This window comes from Ruditapes philippinarum, unplaced genomic scaffold (genome assembly GCF_026571515.1).
Source record: "Ruditapes philippinarum isolate M1 unplaced genomic scaffold, ASM2657151v2 ctg7070_1_1_1_1, whole genome shotgun sequence".
Classification (NCBI taxonomy): domain Eukaryota; kingdom Metazoa; phylum Mollusca; class Bivalvia; order Venerida; family Veneridae; genus Ruditapes; species Ruditapes philippinarum.
In genome coordinates this window covers 49,745-71,769 of record NW_026853474.1, presented here as the reverse complement: position 1 = coordinate 71,769, position 22,025 = coordinate 49,745, and the positions used below count along the sequence as shown (strand labels likewise).

Genomic DNA, 22,025 nt, shown 5'->3' with positions numbered 1-22,025 from the left:
AAACAAAATTTACCATATGGTTTATGGGTAATGGATTATTTTTTCTGATCTAAAACTTTGCTATTAGTTGGGCTCTTTTTCAGAAATGAGGAATCTCTAATTAATCTATAATATCATCCTTATCCAATTTAAAGAAGCAAATATCAACATCCAGCTAACAATCCTCATAAGCAAAATGAGTGTTGCTACTCAAACTTTATTTATATGTATGAAAATGTTACACTACCCCAACCATTTTAACACGTGTCTGACCATTTTCCTACTTAGACAGCCTAATTAAAAAATACCTAAACTGTACCTGTTTTCAAAGTTTCCCTAAATTTTATCAAAAAAATATTGGTTGATCTTGCAAAATATTAAATACTTTTACCGTTTAGTTTTGATTTTATTACATCTTGAAAATATTAGGTACCATATTTTTTATTATATTTAGCATTATTTAGCCAATAAATAACTACAATAATTATATAATTGAAATCAAACACTTTTTTCTTTCCATAAGGGATCTTAGAGATACATAAATAATGTTTAAAAGAAGAAAAAAGAAAAAGAAAAAAGTTGCCCCTTGTGGTGTTTGAACCCACGCCCCTCAGTTTCAAAGCAGTTGACAGTAATTCTAGCCCATTTGAATACTTTTCAATGCGAAGATAATGCATTAATGGTAAACTACCTTAATATAGCACTTACTAAAATAGTTAAATCTTGTCCGGCCTTCACATGTCAAACTACCCAGGTATTTCAACTAAACTTTACAGGAGTGATCAATTACATCATACCTTGATGTGCATGTCGCCGGCACTTTCCGCTTCGCTGCACATAATGGCCACCAGAGCTAAAAAAAAGAAATATCTTGTCCGCCTTTACAGATCAAACAAGTGGTAGGATTTCAACCAAACTTTACAAGAGTTAACAGTACCATCCCCAGTTGTGCACATCACCGGCACGTTCCGCTTCGCTGCAGAAAATGGCCACCAGAGCAAAAAAAAAAGAAAAATCTTATCTTGATCGGCTTTCACAGGTCAAACTACTGGTGAGATTTCAATCAAACTTAACAGGAGTGTTCAGTACCATCCCTTGTTGTGTACATCGCAGGCATGTTCTGCTTTGCTGTACAAAATGGACACCAGAGCTAACAATTAAAAGTCTTGTCCGGCTTTCACAGGTGAAACTACTGGTGGGATTTCAACCAAACTTCACAGGAGTGAACAATACCATCCCTAGTTGTGCATAATGCCGGCACATTCCGCCTCGCTGAACAAAATGGCCACCAGAGCTAAAAATAGAAAAAGAAATATTCCACAGGTCAAACTGCTGGCGGGATTTCCACCAAAATTCACAGGAGTGATCAGAACCATACATCGTTTTGGGAGACATATGTTTATGTGACAAAAACCCTTCTTGTAATAATATTATTATTCAAACTTCAACCAGTTTATCTTCTGACAAAGTACATGCATCATCATTTTTAATTAAAATATTTCAAGACTTATTGAATCAAATACTTTCTTTCACAATCTAATGATAACCTTTCCTTTTATGACGTCATGTGTAAGTTAATAGATCAAGATAGTTACTGTTGTTATTTATAAATTGCTTAGTGACAGAAATAATTACTGGGATCAATGGATGAAAAAAGTTCCCTTTCAATACTTCATGCTTCATACGCCCACTAAAACCCACCTTTATTTGCTTCGCTTTAAATCAATCTAATTTGATAAAATTAGTGAGGTGAAATTGCAGTTATATGTCAAATGAAACATATTTTATCAAGACGCATACTATTTCTGACACGTTTTTCTCTTAAACTATATTCTTATCTACTGAGATGTACAGATAATAATAGAAGCAACTACGTTTTTATATTGGAAAATAACGGATAAAGATACTAAAATCACCAAAAATAAAATCATCTGCCTAATAATAGCAAAATAAATTGCTCACCTGATTTGATATGAAGCTTAACAGTCCTGTCCTTATATGTTAAATATGAGAATCCTAAATTTGTATGAAATTTCCCTCTTGAAAATTATATGATTATCAAATGTAGAGAACAAATAAATACTATAATTATTGTATTAAATGGTCATATCTCTAATCAAGCTCTTACAGCGAGCATTGCGAGAGTGTGTCCCTTTCCTCAGAAAATTGCACGTGACGAACCTTGTTCGAAATCAGTCTCTACAAAATATGTTATCTTGTTAAAGTAACATAAAAACAGTTAGTTGATAATGTCGCAACATTCTTAAGTTATGTCATTCTAGTAGGTTATCAGTTATCATTCAAAACATTGGTAAATAGAAACTGAAGACATTAAATGTAACTGAAACGTTCCTTGTTTCAAATCATTATATTTGTATGAACAATTATGTTTTAACAGTAATGTATTATCTGTTTATAAGCTAGTTTGTCAATTCTGGAATAAAGAATAAACCAAAGAATGAAAAAGACAAGCACGCTAACTGAAATTCCTGCTAAACGAAGTATGAAAAACAAAATCAACAAGGAAAGGTGGCATTCAATGGACGCATCTCCAACACAATACCACCGGCAAGAAGCCAAGCACAACATCAGACAGGACGAGGCACACGTATTTGAAATATTCATTACATTCATTACATGATCAAAAACATAGCTGCAATCTTTTTGATTCAAACCGCAGTCAACAGAACAAATGATAAAATCATATTCACTGGGTGAAGTATCATATTTACTGGGTGAAGTGTGAATTATCATATTCACTGGCACAATTTGATTTTCCTTATCTAAAAAAGGAGAATCAAACCGTGCAGCATAGGCTTTTGCAAAATTGTTGCATTTTGTTTTTGTCATATTTCTCGATTCAAATCTTTTTACTCCACACTAATTATTGGCGTCCGCGCCGAAGCGCGGCGCACTTATGGAATGAAATCAGATTTTGTGAAAGGGCGACAGCAACTTCTCGAGCCTTTTATAGTTGTTCATAATAAAAGCCGATCATTCCGATCGGTATGAGGGTGCTTGATTATTAATTAGTCGCGATATGTAAAATGAATAGCGAAATGGAGAATTTCGCAATGCAAACATTTTCAAATTAATTAACCTTTTCCGTCAATAAATCGCGCTCTTCGGGGTATTTTTATTTTTATCATTTTGTAGTACACAGTGGGTTATTATGGTATGTTATTCCGAAAGCTGTAAATAGAATGTTGAGTTGATGACCTAAATATTCCGAAAATCTATTTATAGAGGGATGTACTCCTGTCGGTAATTCCCGGTCTCTGCTGGTCTATTTTGACGACCGGCGAATAGTACCACACGTTTATTGTCCGGTCTCTTCCGGTTTTGGAGTAGATGTTTGATATCGTTACATAACAGAACAAATATTTAAGATAAATAAGCTTTTTTTCAAAATGAATGTTTGTCACTTAGTTTGGTTACAATAATTAATAAAAATAGATCAACTCTCAAATTTATTGATTATTATTATACATAAACATACAATTCGAAAAAAAACCAACAACACAAATCGCATGTTTTATTTTATCTTTATGAGATAAAAACAATAAGTAAACAATAATTGAGAAAAAATGTACATTTTTATGGCATTAATATGACACTATCAACTTTGAAACATTTTATTTAATTTGTTATTCGTGTTTAGTAAAGATGCCGAGGAATTATTCAAAGTTACAAATCAGATTTTATGAATTATTCAATTGATTGATAATTTAAAAAATGATTAAGAAAAATTCAAATGTACATGTATATGGTTTAAGAATAAACAATATTATATATTGAAAGTTTAACCATAATTTATTGACTTTTTCCAGTCAAGTTTTGACTTATACTCGTTGGTCATTATGACAATTGAATTCTTAAAATAGTAGTAAACGTAAAAACTCAGTATTAAAGTAGTGCATAAAACACAAAAAAGAAAAGCAAACAATATTCATAAAATCTGTATTTTTTTATTAAAAAAGATATTAAAATTAGTGTATAATAAACATTTATGCTCAACATGGTAATATAACAAGTGTCATATTGTTACTAAGTGTAAACAGATAGCTTAAGAGGGGGTCTTCGCTTATAGCGATAACATAATAAGGGACAATTACACAAGTGTGGTGTTGATCATGCGTTACTCATATGGATTATAAATGATTGTATACATGTATATCCGTTGCTATTAATAACCACGATCATAAAGAAATAACAAGTAATATTCTAATTTCTAGCATGTCAATCAAAGTTATAAATAATTAATGAACAATGTCTTTCGTTCGTTGATTCATAAGTGATATACAATTCTGGTAAAAACCAATGAACCATTGAACAGTTTATAAGAATATCTTGTCATCATATATCTACTAGTTCATCTGCACCTGCTGCATTTCTTGCTTGGACGCCCTTTGATGCTTTGCATCAATGCTTTTCTTGTTATAATTGTCACAAGTCAATAATTGTATAGTGTTTGTCTATTCTATATGCGCATTGTTATTGATCAGATTTAACTATATAAACAGTGTTGGTGGCAACAAAGACACACTATTTGCTGACAACTGGTCTGTCCAGAGAGGATACGATTGTGTTTCAATACGCATATAGCTTCCAACAGAATTGAAATAAAATAAATTAGTCTAAATTTAAGAGTATGTGCAATTGGACAAATTTGTATTGTTTTGTTTGATAGAATGATTATCATTCGTGTTATTTCATGAAAGGAAGGAATTTCAAACAATACTAAGTCTTATACTTTCAAAGTATCATCCAAACATTCTCCAGATTGAACTGAAGGTAAATGATATTCATTACAAAGGGAAATTACATTCACATTCATTTTATAAACAAGGAAGTAGAGCGTTCAGTGATAGGAACATGACCTTTCATTTTTCTGATATTAATGCTTGAAACATAATCTTGTGATACAATAAAATATCATATAATAGAACTTCACCCCGGCTGTAAAAAGAATCATAAACGGCAAGTATTAAAATCCAGAAAAAAATGTGCAATTATCTTTATGAAAAATCTCGGAAATCTCATAATTTGAGTCGTTAAAGAATTAAATACTGTTCATTTGCATTATCTATACGAGTCAAAACAGAAAAAATATTTCTATTGATATAAGAGTTCTTTATCATTTCGCTATTAATAAAAAAACAGAAAATAACCCCATTAATGTTGTCAAACAAGATAACATGCTCTTATTTTATGATGACAAAGACGAAAGAAAAACATAAATAATATTTAATAAGATAAAGATATGTTCCTGAAATATCACACAGTCAATCAGCAAAAAAAAAATATAAGAAAACATGTTGATGACAATAAGAGGCCATGGTCATCATCTATGTAAAGCTTGTTAATGCTAAAGAAAGCTTGCCAAAAGATTAAATTACTTATAGCTTTGATTCTCGTATATTATCCAAAAATAACGATACGATATATTTTTTTCTAAATAATGTAATATTATATCACCGTTTAATGACGATATAGGATTTGAAAAAGCAATAATTTTATTCCAAAGATATAAAGAAATCACGAATTTTCACAGCAAATTGTCACAAATTAAATTTATAACTAGATGTAATGCTCAAAATGTATGTTCTCAAGTTTCCTTGTTACCACTATAATACTTAAAGTAACTGACAGTTTTAGACCAGCATGCAGAGTGACTGTACAGATCTGATTTTCGATCTCGATAGACATAGTAATGCGAAACATCATATATAAGGGTTAGTTTTCTAATATCTGACTCGTTACTTAAATATAAAAGCCTAAATTCGAACGCACACCAAAGTCCAATGACGTCCTTATAGCTACAATATATTGAACTTACTTTATATGATATGTATCAACATGAGGGATCGCGATTTATCTTGCCTTATAATCATGTAAGTTTGGATCAACAGGAATTGTGTAGGTTATCTCTATCACTTTATTTTATATTCCATGAATTAATTTAGGACCTTTTCTTAAAACTAAGTCAAGAAACTGAAATAGCTGCCTGCCTGATTCATATGGCATGTATGCAGGTTTTCATAAACTAGCACTGCTTATATATTTTCATACCATATACATTGTCTCTACATCTGTATTATTTGTAACATACATTGGGGATACTCAATCAAACCGAGTCTGTAATTTTCATTTCATTGCTCCCGAGAGATATCATTTTTCCTGATTTTTATACCTCAAAAAAGAACGTCTGAAGTGCCGTATGGTACCAGTAAAAAGTTGCCCAATATTTATGTCAGTGTTGTTATCTGCTTCTGGTCCTTCGGGAACATTCTTGGTAAAGAAGACTCTTCTCTTCTGCTAAATATTAAAGCAAACAAAACAGTTTATAGTTCTCGTACTTTTAAAAGTTTACTGAACTAGAAAAAAACATATTAATGTTACTGTCAGATTATAATTAATAATAATAATTTTAAATCAACAGTCGATTAAAACTAAGAATGAAAAGTACAAAAAAGGAAAAGCGTAGTTCCCCAGAGAAAAATCAGAGTCTTTTTAAAAGAAGGCAATAACAGTATCAGTCACAGGTGTTGTTAACATTTAGTTTATCCGCGGAAATACAGTTGCTTAAGAATTGATAGATAGTTTATGGTGTATTTCAGGAATGATTTGATTAACTTTACATTCCTTTTGATCATGTTCTGTCATGCAAAAGTACAACGCATTTGAGATGACGTAAAATTAGATTAGTCCTATCAAAGTAAACACCATATTTTATTAAAGAAAATTGCTGTAAATTTAACAATGTACTTATTTGGAGATATAAAAGGGAAGATCCACTTGAATAATGCGCCATGTAAAAGGTATATTAACAGAAAATTCCCGCAGTAATAAATCCTTGTCTGTAAATGTCTTCTTTTGGCATTTGAGTTCATGAATATAAAAATACCACGTAATGGCAAATAGTGCGAAAACATGCAGCGTTCTCAACATTTAATAATAATTGTCTTAAAACGGTATACTTGTCGAAAAAAGGGAAATAGCAATAACGAGAGAAACGCAACTAGTTGAAAAAAAAACATAAAAAATACTTGTGTACTTTATGTTTAATATAACACATACGGTGTTTATTTGATATTAACAAGGAAGTAAACAGAATATTAAATCAAAGAAATAAAAACCATCATTTGCGTCATGTTTAAAATTATATAAATGTACTACAAATGTCATAGAGCTAGGTAATCAACTTTTAAATGTACCAAAGAATAAACAAACTTGACAAAAATGCGAAATTCTAACAATTGGCTTCAGGCATACAAAGAAAGCTGGTTCCAAACTCTTTATATACCTACACATGTAGTAACCAGACCATGGTCAATCATATGATATGACGATGCGTAGTTGACTTCTTGCTGACAATAGCTGACTAAGTCTGATTTATTCAGTTCTTTAAAATTATACTTCTGGATAATTATACAGTAGGAAAATGACTCGACTCGAGAGTAGTTTGGTTTTTATTTCTTTCTTTTTTAAATGATAATAATAATGAAACTTCAGTTTACCTTCTTACAGAGATTCTTTGACACTAATTTAATCAAAAACTTTCTTTCACGATGATAACTTTTCTCTTTTATGTGTCATCATGTGTAAGTTAGCCGTTTGAGATAGTTACTGTTGTTGTTTATAAATTCCGTGACATTTTCTTTAAAATAATGACTAGGATCAATAGTGGATGAAAAGAAAATCCCTTTCAATAATTCACTCATAACACCACTAAAATCTATCGCTTTAAATCAATATAATTTGATCAAATAACTGAGGTAAAATGACATTTATATGTCAAATGAAGCATATTTTATCAAGATACATGCTATTTTTGACAGGATCTTCTCATAATGAACTGAAATGTACAGATTATAATAAAATCCGCTACGTTTTTCATATTAGAAAGATAAGAATACTCGAAATAAAATCACCTACCTAATGATAGTAAAACTAGAAATGTGTCCGTAGGACACGGGTGCCCCCACACTCCACTGATTTGTCAATCTTATGTCTCTAGGTCAAATGATTTTTTGGCTACATGTGTACTAAGGTTGGGAAGAACTTGAGTGAATGACATTTAGAACAAAACAGTCTCCTCATTTCTTTGATTGAGAATGGAATACAACTAAATTAAAAATTCATGTCCTATATTTGTCTACTGGTGATAAGTGTTGAACGTTTCATAAATTCCTTAACTAGTGCTTACATTATGTGGAATATCATCTTATGAGTAAAGCACAATGAATATTTATCAAGCACTTTAAGACATAAATATTGGACGGACGACCGGACATAAGGAGTGGTTATGCTCCCACCACACATACATTACGGGGTTATTTCTTAATAAGCAGCATAGTCAAAACAGAAGATATAGAGGATATTTGTTTGTTTGTGTGTAAGATGAAATTTTATTTCATCGAGTGGGCTTTAAAAACAGTATTCTCACGAGTGGCGTAGCCACGAGTGAGAATACTGTTTTTAAAGTTCACGAAATGAAATAAAATTACATCTTACACAACAAACAAACAAATTTTCTTTTTATTTTATGCTAAAAAACAAGTTAAAACGAAATTTCTATAATATTAACGTAAATATTAAAATCTGTTTTCCCCATTGAGAGCCCCATTTAGTCGGAATTTCTCATTAAAAATAAGAATTCTTGAGCTGAAAAATAAGTCCGACAATCAACGTTAAATGACAGTGATATTATTAATTTTGTTCAAAAAATATGAATGATAGCTTGTTTTAATAATAAAAACAAACAATTCTTGTAGGAGAAAATTCCAACCATCCATCCATATTTCTGTTACTGCGAATTTATATTAGACCTGGCTTTGTTAAATGTAAGCGGTAGCCATTTTTTAAAGTTGTGTATTTCACGGGAGGAAAATAATTGTGTTTGATTCACTTCAGAGGGCTATCATTTGGATTTATTAGTCATACACCTTTTAAAAAGAAAGAAAACATATTTGAGGATTGAAACAGACATAAAATAAGTGTTAACAGATGTGAAAACATGAGAAAAGCAGCTATGAAAATGGAAAACTTGGAACTTGCTCGGAACGCTGGGTGGTTTACTTGTTCTACGAGCTGATAGCTGTCTATGCTTTTCAATTTTTCATAAACATACGGCAGTTATTGCTCGTAGGATACTTTGATATGCCCAAATGTCATCAAGAGCAGTTTGCATGTGGAAGGAATGTATTTTTCAGACTGTAAAAATGAAACAAAAAAATTAGAGACGAAATTTGGTGATTGAAATTTGAATGAATAGAAGTAAGTTTTCTTTTTAGATCTATTACTTTTGACATTTAAGTTATTTATCAATTTCAGCTTTGCGTTTTCTTTAAACAGCCTGACATTGTCAGAATTGTTAGCAAAAATGAAATTGAGATACCACATGGGAAAAATCTTAAAAAAGTAGTTTCGTCATTGAAAAGTGTGAAATTATATTTTGATAATTTTCACTGTGAAATTATCAAATATAATTTTCACGGATAAATCAGTAATCCACTGAAAAGCATAAAATAAATCTTAATAATTTCTATGTCATTTCATAAATGAAATATCATGAAGCACATCAAAATAACAAAATACTAGTACTAGATAAAGACAACAAAATATCTTCAAATGATGGGTTTTATTATATAAACATTAACTGAACTACGAATGAATTTTTAACTTCAAAGTTTTGTAAATCTGCCGCTGATCATGATTCTTCATGAAATGTTTTCATGATATACTAATCAACGCGATACTCATTTGTATAGAAGTGTCCACAATAGCACTTAATATTTGTATTAGTCAAAGGTAGACAGACAATCTTTCAAAATGTGTATTTATTACGATTGTTGTTGTAAATATTTATACTTTTGATATTTCAGCATTGAAATCAAATTAGATAAACTTCATGCATCTGAATTGCATTAAAATAGCTTGTGAGGGGTGTTTATTTTTAGGGGAAAAGCGGAACACGACACACCGTTAACATAGTGTTTTAATATTTTTTCTGGTACTTCAGAATCATTCTAGTCTCAAAAATTGGTTTAGCAAGCTCTACTAGATGTGAGAGAAGTTGTTTTCCATTTACACCATGATTAGGCTTGATAATAACGGGTGTATGATTTTTTATTAAATATTAACTGATCTCCAATTGCTATTGATCTGTCATTGCTTCAATATTTTGTACTTGATACAAAACAAATTGCACATTTACGACATTCAGTATATATTATTACTAGAAGCATTTCAATTGATCAAATCAATGTACATTCGATTAACCTTTAAAGCAAATACAATTTATTTTTAGTTGCTGTAATTACAGAACATGAGTTCAATAGCGAGGTCAATACAATATTAATCTTTTCATTAGTAAATTTATAAATATCTTAATCCGGTTACGTATTAAAATGTATTAAACTTCTGCACATAAAAACGGATATAGCTGCATATACAGAAAAGGCAAGATTATGAAAAGTAATTGGCTCTCAATGTAATATAAGTTTATAACTTGTGTTTAATTGTTATTATTGTTTTTCTTTATGCAATGAATGAATAATATTAAACGAATAATTTATTTATAGTGCAATGACCGGTACATGTCTAACAACTGGTGCATTTAAAAGCTGCATGCCTGTAGATTAGTCAAAGTTTTTCAAGAAAATCAAATTTGAGAACATTGTACTAATTGTTTTTGAGAAAATAAAAAAATTCGAGATTCAAGTAATAATTATATGTTATGTGCAATTAATGACTGATTTTGTAGTATTTTTCACCATATTATTTATCATCATTTTTACTGTGTAACTAATGCAGTAAGGGCTATTATTTCATATTTTACATTTTTTGCTATTTCACAGTACGTGGATTGTAAGCGCTGTTTGCAATGTGTAAATTAATCACAATTTTTTATTTTCAAAACATTTCAAATTTTTCATAAAATTTAGCATGGGTCGATCTGGAGGCATGCTGCTTTAAACATTAAAGTCAAACAGAAAGATCAAATATGAAATTCATTTCAACCAATCCAAATACCTTAGCTTTAAAAAAGAAGAGACTGATTTTCATAATTATATCATAACCTCGATATTTTATCAATTAAGATGTCGTAAAACTTGGTTGCATGAAAGTACATTAGATCGGGTGGGCTGTTAATTTGTTGACTTTAAAAAGTTATCCCTTACTTCACTTCAATGTTGTAATGTTTTTCTGGTCCTTCGGGATCATTGATTCCAGCACTTCTCGGTATTGAAAACTGTAGCGAAAATTGCGTACCGCTCAAGCCGGTGCTAGGGGTCTTAAGGGATGTTGCAATTTTTCATTATCACTCAATCAAACCGAGTCTGCAATTTTCATGTAATTTTGTTGTGATTAATGCTTCCGAGGGATCACACTTTTTCCAGATTTTTATATTCCACTATTATAATACGTCTATTTATCTTAAACATGTACACAAAACATATGAATAGACATTTAAGACAAAATAAGATTTATACTTGTTATGGCGTTAATAACCTTTTGAACCCTATATATGTCACAGTTGAATTGGAGCGCTGAAAAACTGTGGTTCGTTCCTTATATAACAGTGGTGAAAATAAAAGGTCTATTTTTTCAGTAGTTCACGTTATTTGTATAACCCTTCTCATAATATAATATGTAATCGTATTCTTTTTCAACCTTTTACACCTGACACTCAATACTCACTCATATATATTATTTTTGTCCACCTTTTGTTATTTATTAATTTTATACAGTAATTCTATACCCGGTTTCCTGTAGATACATATATAGTAGGCCGTGCAATTCTGATTTAGGGTTTAAAATGATCATAAAATGAACAATTTATATATATATATAAACTTTAATAAAACAAATTTCCCTTTTATTGCAATTATTTTACAGTTTTTATAGTATTAAATCATTCATGTGTTGATAAAAGATAAGAAATTCTTAAGATATGAAGAAGTCCGTTTGATTCTTAAAATTACTTGTACGGTATATGCATGTAATCAAATTAATAACACTAATTTTCAATGAAAACTTGATATAATAATTAAAAATGAATACTGTATCATAGAACTATTCTGTTTAGATCACCAAAAAATATTTGATATGTTTGTGCAATTTAAATGCACTTTAATTGACTTAGATTAGCCAAAATAGTCCAGCTATCACAGAAATGTACTCAAACCTGGAAGTTCGTACTTAGAAGTACAGTTATATGTGTGTACGTGCGTGGGTGGGTGCGCGCGTGTGTTTTTTGTTGCCTTTTTGTGTGTTTAATTTGGAAAATTGTTAGTTTTTTTCCGAGTTCAATAAAAAAATATAAGGTTTGACTGCAGGTTTTTTTTAAACTATGACATCTTATTATAATTGTGGTATAGTCATTTAAACCTGGGAATCCGCCATCTTAACATTTTAATCTGATCTATAGTCTACACCTATTCAATAAATAAATCAATTAGACCTTTTATTTGTCAAATATACAATTCTATACTGATACATATCTAATAACCAGCTAAATGTTTTGTCTAATTGTTTTAAAATATATCATCAGATCATGCACGTAAGAATTTCTATATCATATGACGCTCTAACAGTGATCGGTAATGATCGGTAATTATCGTTAATATTCCTACATCATATACCTGCTGATTTGTTTATACGTCTTTTCATTTGTTTACCCGATGTTTTAATTATCTTCTTTTTTTTTGAAACGTTCTTTGATTTGTTTATCCGTTTTTTTATGTTTTTTTTATTTGTTGGATCGTGAGCCCGAGCCCTATGGGTATCATGACTATTTCTCCTAATATGACACCAGTACTGGTTTGTTCCGGGAAGTGAACTTGATAGGTATGAAATAAGCTTAAACCTTTTTTCACAATCAAGCCTAAGGAAATGTTGCTGTGTCAGATATTTGTTATTAAAAACTGAATAAATTATGCTCATAAAAACCGACATTGTTAAAAGAATTGTAATTATAACAAATAACAGTCCTTTGGTGCACATTCAAACTGTTAATAGATCATTTATATTTGATAAAGTAAAGGCTTTATTAAGTTAGTCATAAAAGGTCATTCAGTTCAATTTCAACATGAATTTTTTAATTAAACACTATATTACGTTTGAATGTTGAGTTTGGCTTAAACCGGTGACTGGGGGTGAGAAGAACCTTGCTTTTTGACAACTACAGCCGATGAACAGTCTTAATTAAACCAATTCTACAACGCCATGAGCGTTCTTTAAGGTGTCTGTTTATATATTCTCTAAAATCAATTTCCTTTATACATAACAAATGGCACTGGTCACTGGTATAGATTTTTATGACATTTATATACATTTGTAGTTGACTTTATAGACGCCGGACGTGAAACATTAGATTACATTACATTGACCTTAGAGTGTCAAACGTTTACCATAACTTTACGAACTTATTTTACATTGAATTATAAGACATTTTGGTTTACATTTACAAACATTTTTACTTTTCTTTTTTTTCTTTTCGAGATTTATTTTCTTATAATTAAATATGGAGGCATCTGTAATATCTTCGCGTGAAACAATCTTTGACCGAGAAATTAAGGATATTAAATCGTTCAACTTTTGGCGGGCAGTTATAGCAGAATACATCGGGACGCTGATTCTTTTTCAGTGGTCTATCGGATCGTCGTTACATGACCCCGAGGACCAGTCACCCCCGGACCCACTTATAGGTGCTATCTGCACTGGATTTGTTGTAGCTGTCGTGATAAACTCACTTCTGAATGTTAGTGGCGGGCACGTGAACCCTGCAGTTTCTATAGGATTTCTAGTGTTGGGAAAGATCACCTTTATTCGTTTTATATTTTACGTCTGTGCTCAATGTCTCGCCGGTCTCTCGGCTGTTGCTATTTTGAGTAAACTTACTCCCGAAGGAATGATAGGACTGCCGGCACTTATAAGCCCAGCACCTGGTGTTACAAATGTACAGGCGTTTTTCATTGAATTCAGCATCGACTTTTTTCTTTTGTTTTCAATAGCGGCTCTTATAGATGACAAGCGTCCCGACGATACGTCACCGACGCCATTTTACGTCGGGCTGATTGTGGTTGGAAATATTTTATTTGCTGTAAGTATTATCTTTTTTCTTTGAACTTTTAAAATTTGACCTGATGAATTTTAAAAATTTACTTGTCCAGCTTCCATTTTTGCAAATGTGTATTATCAATTTTAAGGACATCAAATCGGAAATGTGAAGTGAGCGAACAGAACAGCCTGGTCAGACTTCAGTATGTAAATGTACGCTGGCCTGGCTCTATACTGGTGGCAAAGGCTTATTTCTTCCGGTTCCAGCAGATTAAAGATAACTTTTGTCTCTCGTATTCAAGTCAATATTATATGTTTGATAGGACTTTTAGTTTATGATTTGTGTACATGTAACGTTTGGCATACAATTAAATGGACAACAGGGGTATTTCAAATATTGATAAAAAGACACCATTAGAAATGCATCATTTGAATATTCCTATAAAATGAGTCTTAAAAAATCATAAAGTAATTTGGTATGAATATTCATATTATGAATAACTAGAACACTGGATCATGTTACCCAAGCTTACTTTCAACATGAAAATACATTGTATAATTCTTTTGTGGTTTGTTGTCACGTATGATACTAAATAAGACCGTCTCCGTGGTCGAGGGGTTAGAGTCGATGACTTCTAATCCCGTTACCTCTCTGGCGTGGGTTCGATCCCCGGAAGATGCTTTAGTAGTTTAGCACGGAGGAAGGTAGTCTAGTACTGGTGTAACTCTCCAGGAACAATGGTTAGGAAACTACCCGCCTAAATGACTGAAATGCTGTTGGGAAAAGGCGTAAAATGAAACAATCAAACAAAAAATACTAAATACAACAATTATGTATGGTATCGCAGATCTTCCATTATTTACCAATTTACTTTAATGAAACAACATTCAAATTGCTAAATTAACGAATAAACCTTTATATCGTTTAATATACATGTATATAAGGGTGTCTTAATGTGTAAATTACTAAAAGGTGAATCAATATCTAGGCATAAATGTAACTATATGTAAAAACGAAAATGAGTTTCAATAACTTGTGAAATGAAAAAGTAAAACATCAACACCTAGGAGAAAACAAAAAACATTTAACCATATTACATATTATCTCCGACACAAAACAAACATTATCATGTGCGTGAACATTTAAAATCATTAAACAGCAAAAATATATATCCTGTTTACTTTCTTTAAATTTGATAAAATTGCAGGGAAAATGCAATCATAAGCCTTTGATCATCGTACGCTAAAATAAAATAGGATTTTTTTTTATTTATCAAAAATTTATGGCTATCAAATGTGCACTTACACTCATAGTTCAAGCGTCTGTCTATCACGCTAGGTATCGTGGTTCGGTCCTTATTGAGAACTTGGTCCTTATTGAGAACTTGGCCTTGTTTTCTCATTTGGCACCCTGGTACAAGAAAGCTGATTCGATATTGATTCTAATTTGCTACAACATTTCTTCACAATCAAACTAAAATAAATATTTTTTAAAACAAAAGTAGGGTTTATTTCGACATTTTATATCACATGTAATTTAATAATTTAAATACGCAGAGACATCTTGCTCACAATTCTCTATCTTGTTTCCGTTGTTACCCACCGGAAAGCCTTTGTAAATAGCTACGCATGAGTACCTGATAGTTTTTGATGAAAATTTCCCAGCATGCAAATGGTCTATATATGTATACATTTAACTGTCATGCAACATACTCTTGTAAGTATTGAAAAGCTGGTTATATTATTTGCATGAAAATAAATTAGGATGAAATTTATGAACAGTTATGAAAACAGCTGATGGTATTGTCTGTATCTGTTTTGAACTATGTATGTCTAAAGAGAACATAAAATATAAATCTACATTGATTAGCCAACAGCAAAATTTCCACTCATACATCATGACTGCGCAGACTCTATGCTGGTTGCTTATGTCTCGGTGATACGTAATGTCAAATATAAGTTTTTTAATTGCTGATAAAGTAGTTTTGATCAGATTTGTAAGATACGCTATAAACTGGACCAAACTGATTAGGACCGTGTTCTTAAACGTTATGAAAGCTTTCAATAATGTATAAATGTCATCATAATTCAGATGAAATTAAGATAATTTTAATTTATTTTCGGTCGAAGCCCTCACATTTCTACGCTTTCAAATAAAACTTTGCAACCTAAGCAAAATTTGCACACACAAAAAATCTATATGTACGATAAGTATACAAAACCAAAATGAAGGATGTGCAACTGAAAGTGACAACATTTAAAAGGTTTCCTAATTTACATACGCACAAATTCAAATTTTATTTTTATTACATTGTAGAGATAACGTAATCAAGCCTGAGGCGACTACATCATTTGCAACTGTATATTTGTTTTTGAGCAAGTTAATCGTATTCCATACACCCCATCCCGTACCATTGCACCCTCCAATCGAGCGGGAAGGCGGTGCGGAGGTATCGAAGGAAGTGAGGCGGTTTTATTTTAACTCTCTATTGTTTCCGCATAAAAGTTTACTTTTTGTTTAGCACCCAAGGAACCGACTTAGGCTGGCTGTTCTGCGATACTAGCGCATTTTCCTTGGTTGACCCCCGCATAGCAAGAATCATAGCAGAGATTTGCAGGTCTAAGAGTTAAAGTTAGTGGGTACAAATATGTCTAGTGTACTATGCTTGCTTAAATCATTTCCTCATATCTCGTCATGTAAAAAGACGACTGTTGAAATTGTATCTTCTAGCCAGGGTCTCTCTATATTCAGTATATTGGGGTTTCTATACGTTATCCGACACTCGATTATGATTCAAAATTTAGATTTAAGTTGGTTAAATGTATACAAACACTGTTATTGACACCGTATGTCAACAGTTATATTATATTAAACCTTTTAAAGTGAACCTTACACTTTGAAATACATTTAACATGCATAAGTATTCAACTTATTGTACTTTAGTTTTAATGTTCAGTTTATATAAAATGTATATGTTAGCCTTCTTTGAGAGAGTGTTATACGGTTTGTATGCAATACATTATTGTGCTTGGATAACCGCCGTATGAACACATCTGCGGATGTCTCTAAATTCAAAATTTCACCATGTTGAATTCTGCTTAAGCCGGTGCTAGGGGGCGTGGACGCTAACTTGCATTTTCCAGTACCGTCCATGAACAGGCTCAATCAAACCGAGCCTGCAACATTTTCAATTTTGTTGTGTTGGACTTTCTTTAGGGATTCTGTTTTTCTCTATTTTATTGTCACATCCGTGTTATTTGTGCCGTGTGGCGGCTGTAAAAAATCTCCCCGTACATTTAATCAATGATGTTATATTTTAGATCATTGAAGATAGTTCAGCGCGACATTATTGTTGTGTATACATGTTATGTGGTACTTTTAGTTTCTTCTTTTTTGGCCATTTTCAACTTGGGTGGTTCCAGTATTCCTACATGAATTCTGTATAATCACCCTTAGGATATGTTGCCTGATTTTTAAATTTGTGTTTTGACGTCTTATCTGTGATATGCAGGCTTCATAACCTCAGATCCCCTTTCAAAATTCCATTTTATTTAGTTCCGCCCCTTGTTTTCTCGTTTAGGACAAAAGCATTCTTTTACTTGGGGACCATACGCCGCTTTTCATGGAATGGCACTACTGTGTCACATTGAAGGTTCCATGATGACCGCCGTATGAACACATCTACGGATGTCTCTAAATTCAAAATTTCACCATTTTCGTGTTAAATGTTGAATTCTGCTTAAGCCGGTGATAGGGGGCGTGGACGCTAACTTGCATTTTCCAGTACCGTCCATGAACAGGCTCAATCAAACCGAGCCTGCAACATTTTCAATTTGGTTGTGTTGGACTTTCTTTAGGGATTCTGTTTTTCTCTATTCTATTGGGTATATTTTATAAGTAAGTTAATATTATCCCCGTACGAACAGATATTCAATAGCAGTTTATTCGGGCAAAGATTTATTGTTATGTATACTTGCGACCTTACCATGTTAAAACAGAAATGATTAATCTTTAACACTATTAAAGAGTCAGACCAACCTGCACATCCGGGCAGTCAGGCCAGGCTCTTCACTTTTTTTTTTACAAATTCAAATTGACATCTTGATATCCTCAAAATTGATAAAAATTTGTTCTAAAATTGGAAGCTAGACAAGTCAATGAAAAAAACTTTAGGTTGGTTAACGGCTAATAATTTATGTAAAACTTAAAAATAAAGACACTAGCGAGATCTTTTCACGTCCTACCATAAACATTTGCATTTCTGTATTTATCTATTTGATTTATGTAAAATGAAACTTGAATGTAATAGTCTCAACTTTTCTATAAACAACATAAGTTATTTTAAGTCTTAGTTTAAATAAAGGTATATATTCACCTAATGTATATTTGAAAATGTGCTAGCGTAGCTACTATTGATTAATAAGATATATTATAAGAAATGTTGGCTGACCTAAAGTTAACCTTATTATAAAAGCATGGATATCATTTTAAAGCGACAAAAGGAAACTGAAATCATGGCAAGGTTAAACATATCACGGAATGTAACGTGTTGGCATGGACGAAAGCTACATGCTTTCCATTGACAAAACATGACAATTGTCGCAATTAAAGGCATTCTTCTGAAAATGTTAATATCATTGTTACCTTTGTTCAGTCTTCAATCAAAATAAGTAGACAATCTTTGTAGTGAAGAAAACGAGCATAAAAGATCAAAGTTTCCCCGCTGTTAATCAGCTGAAACACATTTAGTTTAGCTCAATTGTGAAAAAAACGGAAGTAGATTTAAGCTGATTTCGAACTGATTTCTGATTTCCATTTCTTGGCCATACCAGTAATGACGTATGACGAAATATAATGGTCACTCAAGTACGAGGGGTGTTCAAATATGGATGCAACTGGGTCAATTTTCAGAAGTGCTTAATAAACAGTGCCAAATAATGATCTCGATCATTCAAAATACTCACCATAATAGAAAACGTTTAATCCATAATTAGGAACCCACTTCTCTTCGCCAGTGATGATATTTGCGAAAGATCGATTGTTGTACTAAGGAAACAGTTTCAACAATTGTTTGGAGATTATTACCCGAGAAATTTTTTGTTCTTTTGTAAGGAGATGGGGTATCCATCTGGCACATATCCTTTTCATTTTTAAATCACGTTTGAGAATTGTATGAGCGGCTCCTACAGAGATACCAACGCATTTAGCTATATACCTAGTAAATATGGCTTCAGTAGCAATCAAATCCTTTACTTTTCAACCATTTTTGGCAAAGTTGCAGTTTTCGGACGGCGGCATGAGTTTCATCTTTTACTGAATTCACACCAATTTTTAATTTCTTACACCACCGGGTGACAGATGAAAAAGAAGGTCCATTGTTCCTATAAACACGACATATTTCATAACATATGTCTTTTGCCTGTATACCAAGAATTCAGCGGTTTTTGATATAGGACCGTATGTGGTCAGTGAAAGGAGATCTTTTCCCAAGTATACATGAGTAGATAGAGTTAATCGAGCTATTGTCAAAGCTGGACTGAACTGATTTACATATGTATTGCTTACACAACCATCTATGCGATACATGTATAAAGTTCGTTCAAAACGTGGGTAAAAGCGAGTTAAATCAGAGGTAAAGCGAGTCAGATTACATTTGACGGGCCAAGTGGGAGACTATATGATGGACAGTTCTTAAAGCCCTTTGGGACTGAATTGCCTTCGTCGGGCCCTTGTAGGTGATTTTCTTGTTGCTCTGTCTTCCTTTAAGACATCGAGTACTTTTGTTATGGTCATTGGGTTTACTTTTATATGTTTCTACATGATCATTTTGGTGTTTTACTTATTTAACCTTTTGTAACCATAACAACTGTTAGAATTTCACTTGGCGGGGATTCATTTTATTTACACTGTCTCGTTTATAGGAACATGGTGGGGCTAAGAGCGAAGTTTGGTGCACCATTAACCGGTTTAAACTCCCCAGTAGTCATTATTATGCTGCTGACCGTTCCAAGGCGGCGCCCCTCTGTGTTCCTCAGATGTATGTCTATGTTGTTTTATACTGTTTTGGTGACACTTTTGCTCGTGTCTCTTGTTGTTTCTCGTCTACGGTAAGTATCTTCCCTTTGTCCCTAGTTTTTATTTATTTTATTCCCCCCCCCCTTCCCCATGTTTCATGTCCCCTTCCCTTGTGCCTTTTGACATTATGGGCCTTATATTAAATCATTTATTTGTTTTGTTTTATTTCCTTATAAGTTACTAATTATGTATTCTGATGTAGTGGTTTGCCTGCCTTGTGCCCTGTCCTGTTTTTCTTTGGGGTCCTCCTGGGCTCCTTGCCGCTGGCGCTTGTTGCTGGGTCGGGTGGGGGCTGCGTTCATTGAATGCCGCCTTTCCTTGTCGATCTTGTTTATCATATTAAAAGCCTAGTTGCATTCATATTTGAACACCCCTCGTAATGCTCAAACTTATGATCCATGACTTAAGGGCAAACAAACAAACGTGTTACTCGCATGCTACGATTGCAATTTTTACTAAATATATTAGTTTTCTATCCTATCTTATTAATCAAATGTTACGGTTTATTTCACTAATATATTTTACTAAAATTAAACCACTTATATCTAAGTAACAGCAAAAGTTTACGTTATTTTGAATAAAAACACCATGAACTGACACTTTAATTGATGCTTTAAAACCAATGTTAATCCGGTTTGTACATGTGCCTAGGCTTGAGAAATTAACATATACCTCGTGATATATAAAGCTTTACAAGTCAAAACTTGTATTGGGCAATCAACAAAATTGAGCCGCGTCACGACAAAACCAACATAATGTGTTTGCGACCAGCATGGATCCTTATCAGATTGGTCTGAATCCATGCTGGTCGCAAACCAATGTGTTGGTTTTGTCGTGACGTGGCTCATTAATGATGCACAGAACTGAATTCATGTGTAAATTAAAACATTATTTAACTTTGTCATTATATATATAATTTATATGACATATATCTAGTGTGGTTGGGTTCTGTGAACATCGCCTTGCCTTTCTGATTTCTATTCTCATTGTTTGTACAAATAACTTATATAAGGCTTGCGTTTTAAGTACTGTCTTTGGCAACAGTTGAACTCAGATTTGTATCATACTCTGGTTGAAGCTTTTCAAATTGTTTTGTTTAATATAAAGATACAAAATGAAAAAAAATATATGTATGTACATATAATTTTAGGCAAGAACTTCCGGTGGTTGTATGAATCCAGCAAGAAACTTTGGACCTGCAATCCTGACCGGAAATTTAGAAACGCAATGGGTAATATGTATTTTCTGATTTTATGGATAAACGATTAATTTGTAAATATTTTATATGTCCTGTTTAAGGAAAAAAATAATGAATTTTTTTTTTACAAAATAAAGCAGTATTTAAAGTGACATAATGCCCATCAAATGGTATGTAGTGAGTGAACATGGGAAATCAAAATAAGTTAATGTTTTGTCATAATTCATTTCAATGTCACAATTAATTTAGCATGAAAGATAAAAAAAACTCACGTGACCTAACGGAATTTCTGTAAATATCGATCAGAATTTACCTGTAAAGTTCAATTCATAAAAAGAATGGGACAGTCTCTTTGTCTCTTTCTATTTTAGGCAGATATATATTTTATCCTTAAGATTTTCCAATATCAATTGTTGGTCAATCACCATTATAACTGTCAATCTTTTGAAATATACTGACAATTCAGCTCAACTTGATAATGAAAAAAATGAGCATAATGTCACTTTAAACATAACATTACCTACTTGGATGACACATCTCAGTGATGTTATGTTTTTTTCCTGTCCTCCGGGACCACGTTTATTTTGAGAGTTGCCGGTTGAACACCGTGTCAGCCGGTGCTATAGTGCGTGATGAAAGACGTTGCACATTCTAATATTTTTAATGATCGCACTTTACTTTAAATATTTGTAGTTATTTTAATTC

The 22,025-nt window shown here is 32.2% G+C and overlaps 1 protein-coding gene across 1 annotated transcript; it reads left to right on the top strand.

The window, feature by feature from the left end:
* The first annotated feature begins 13,366 nt into the window (after positions 1 to 13,366).
* On the top strand, positions 13,367 to 21,417 carry LOC132736979 (aquaporin-4-like). Its single transcript, XM_060724197.1, has 2 exons — positions 13,367 to 14,089; positions 21,273 to 21,417. Exons 1-2 carry the CDS (start codon positions 13,511 to 13,513, stop codon positions 21,369 to 21,371), a joined length of 678 nt encoding a protein of 225 aa, XP_060580180.1. The 5' UTR covers positions 13,367 to 13,510; the 3' UTR covers positions 21,372 to 21,417.
* Positions 21,418 to 22,025: the final 608 nt, after the last annotated feature.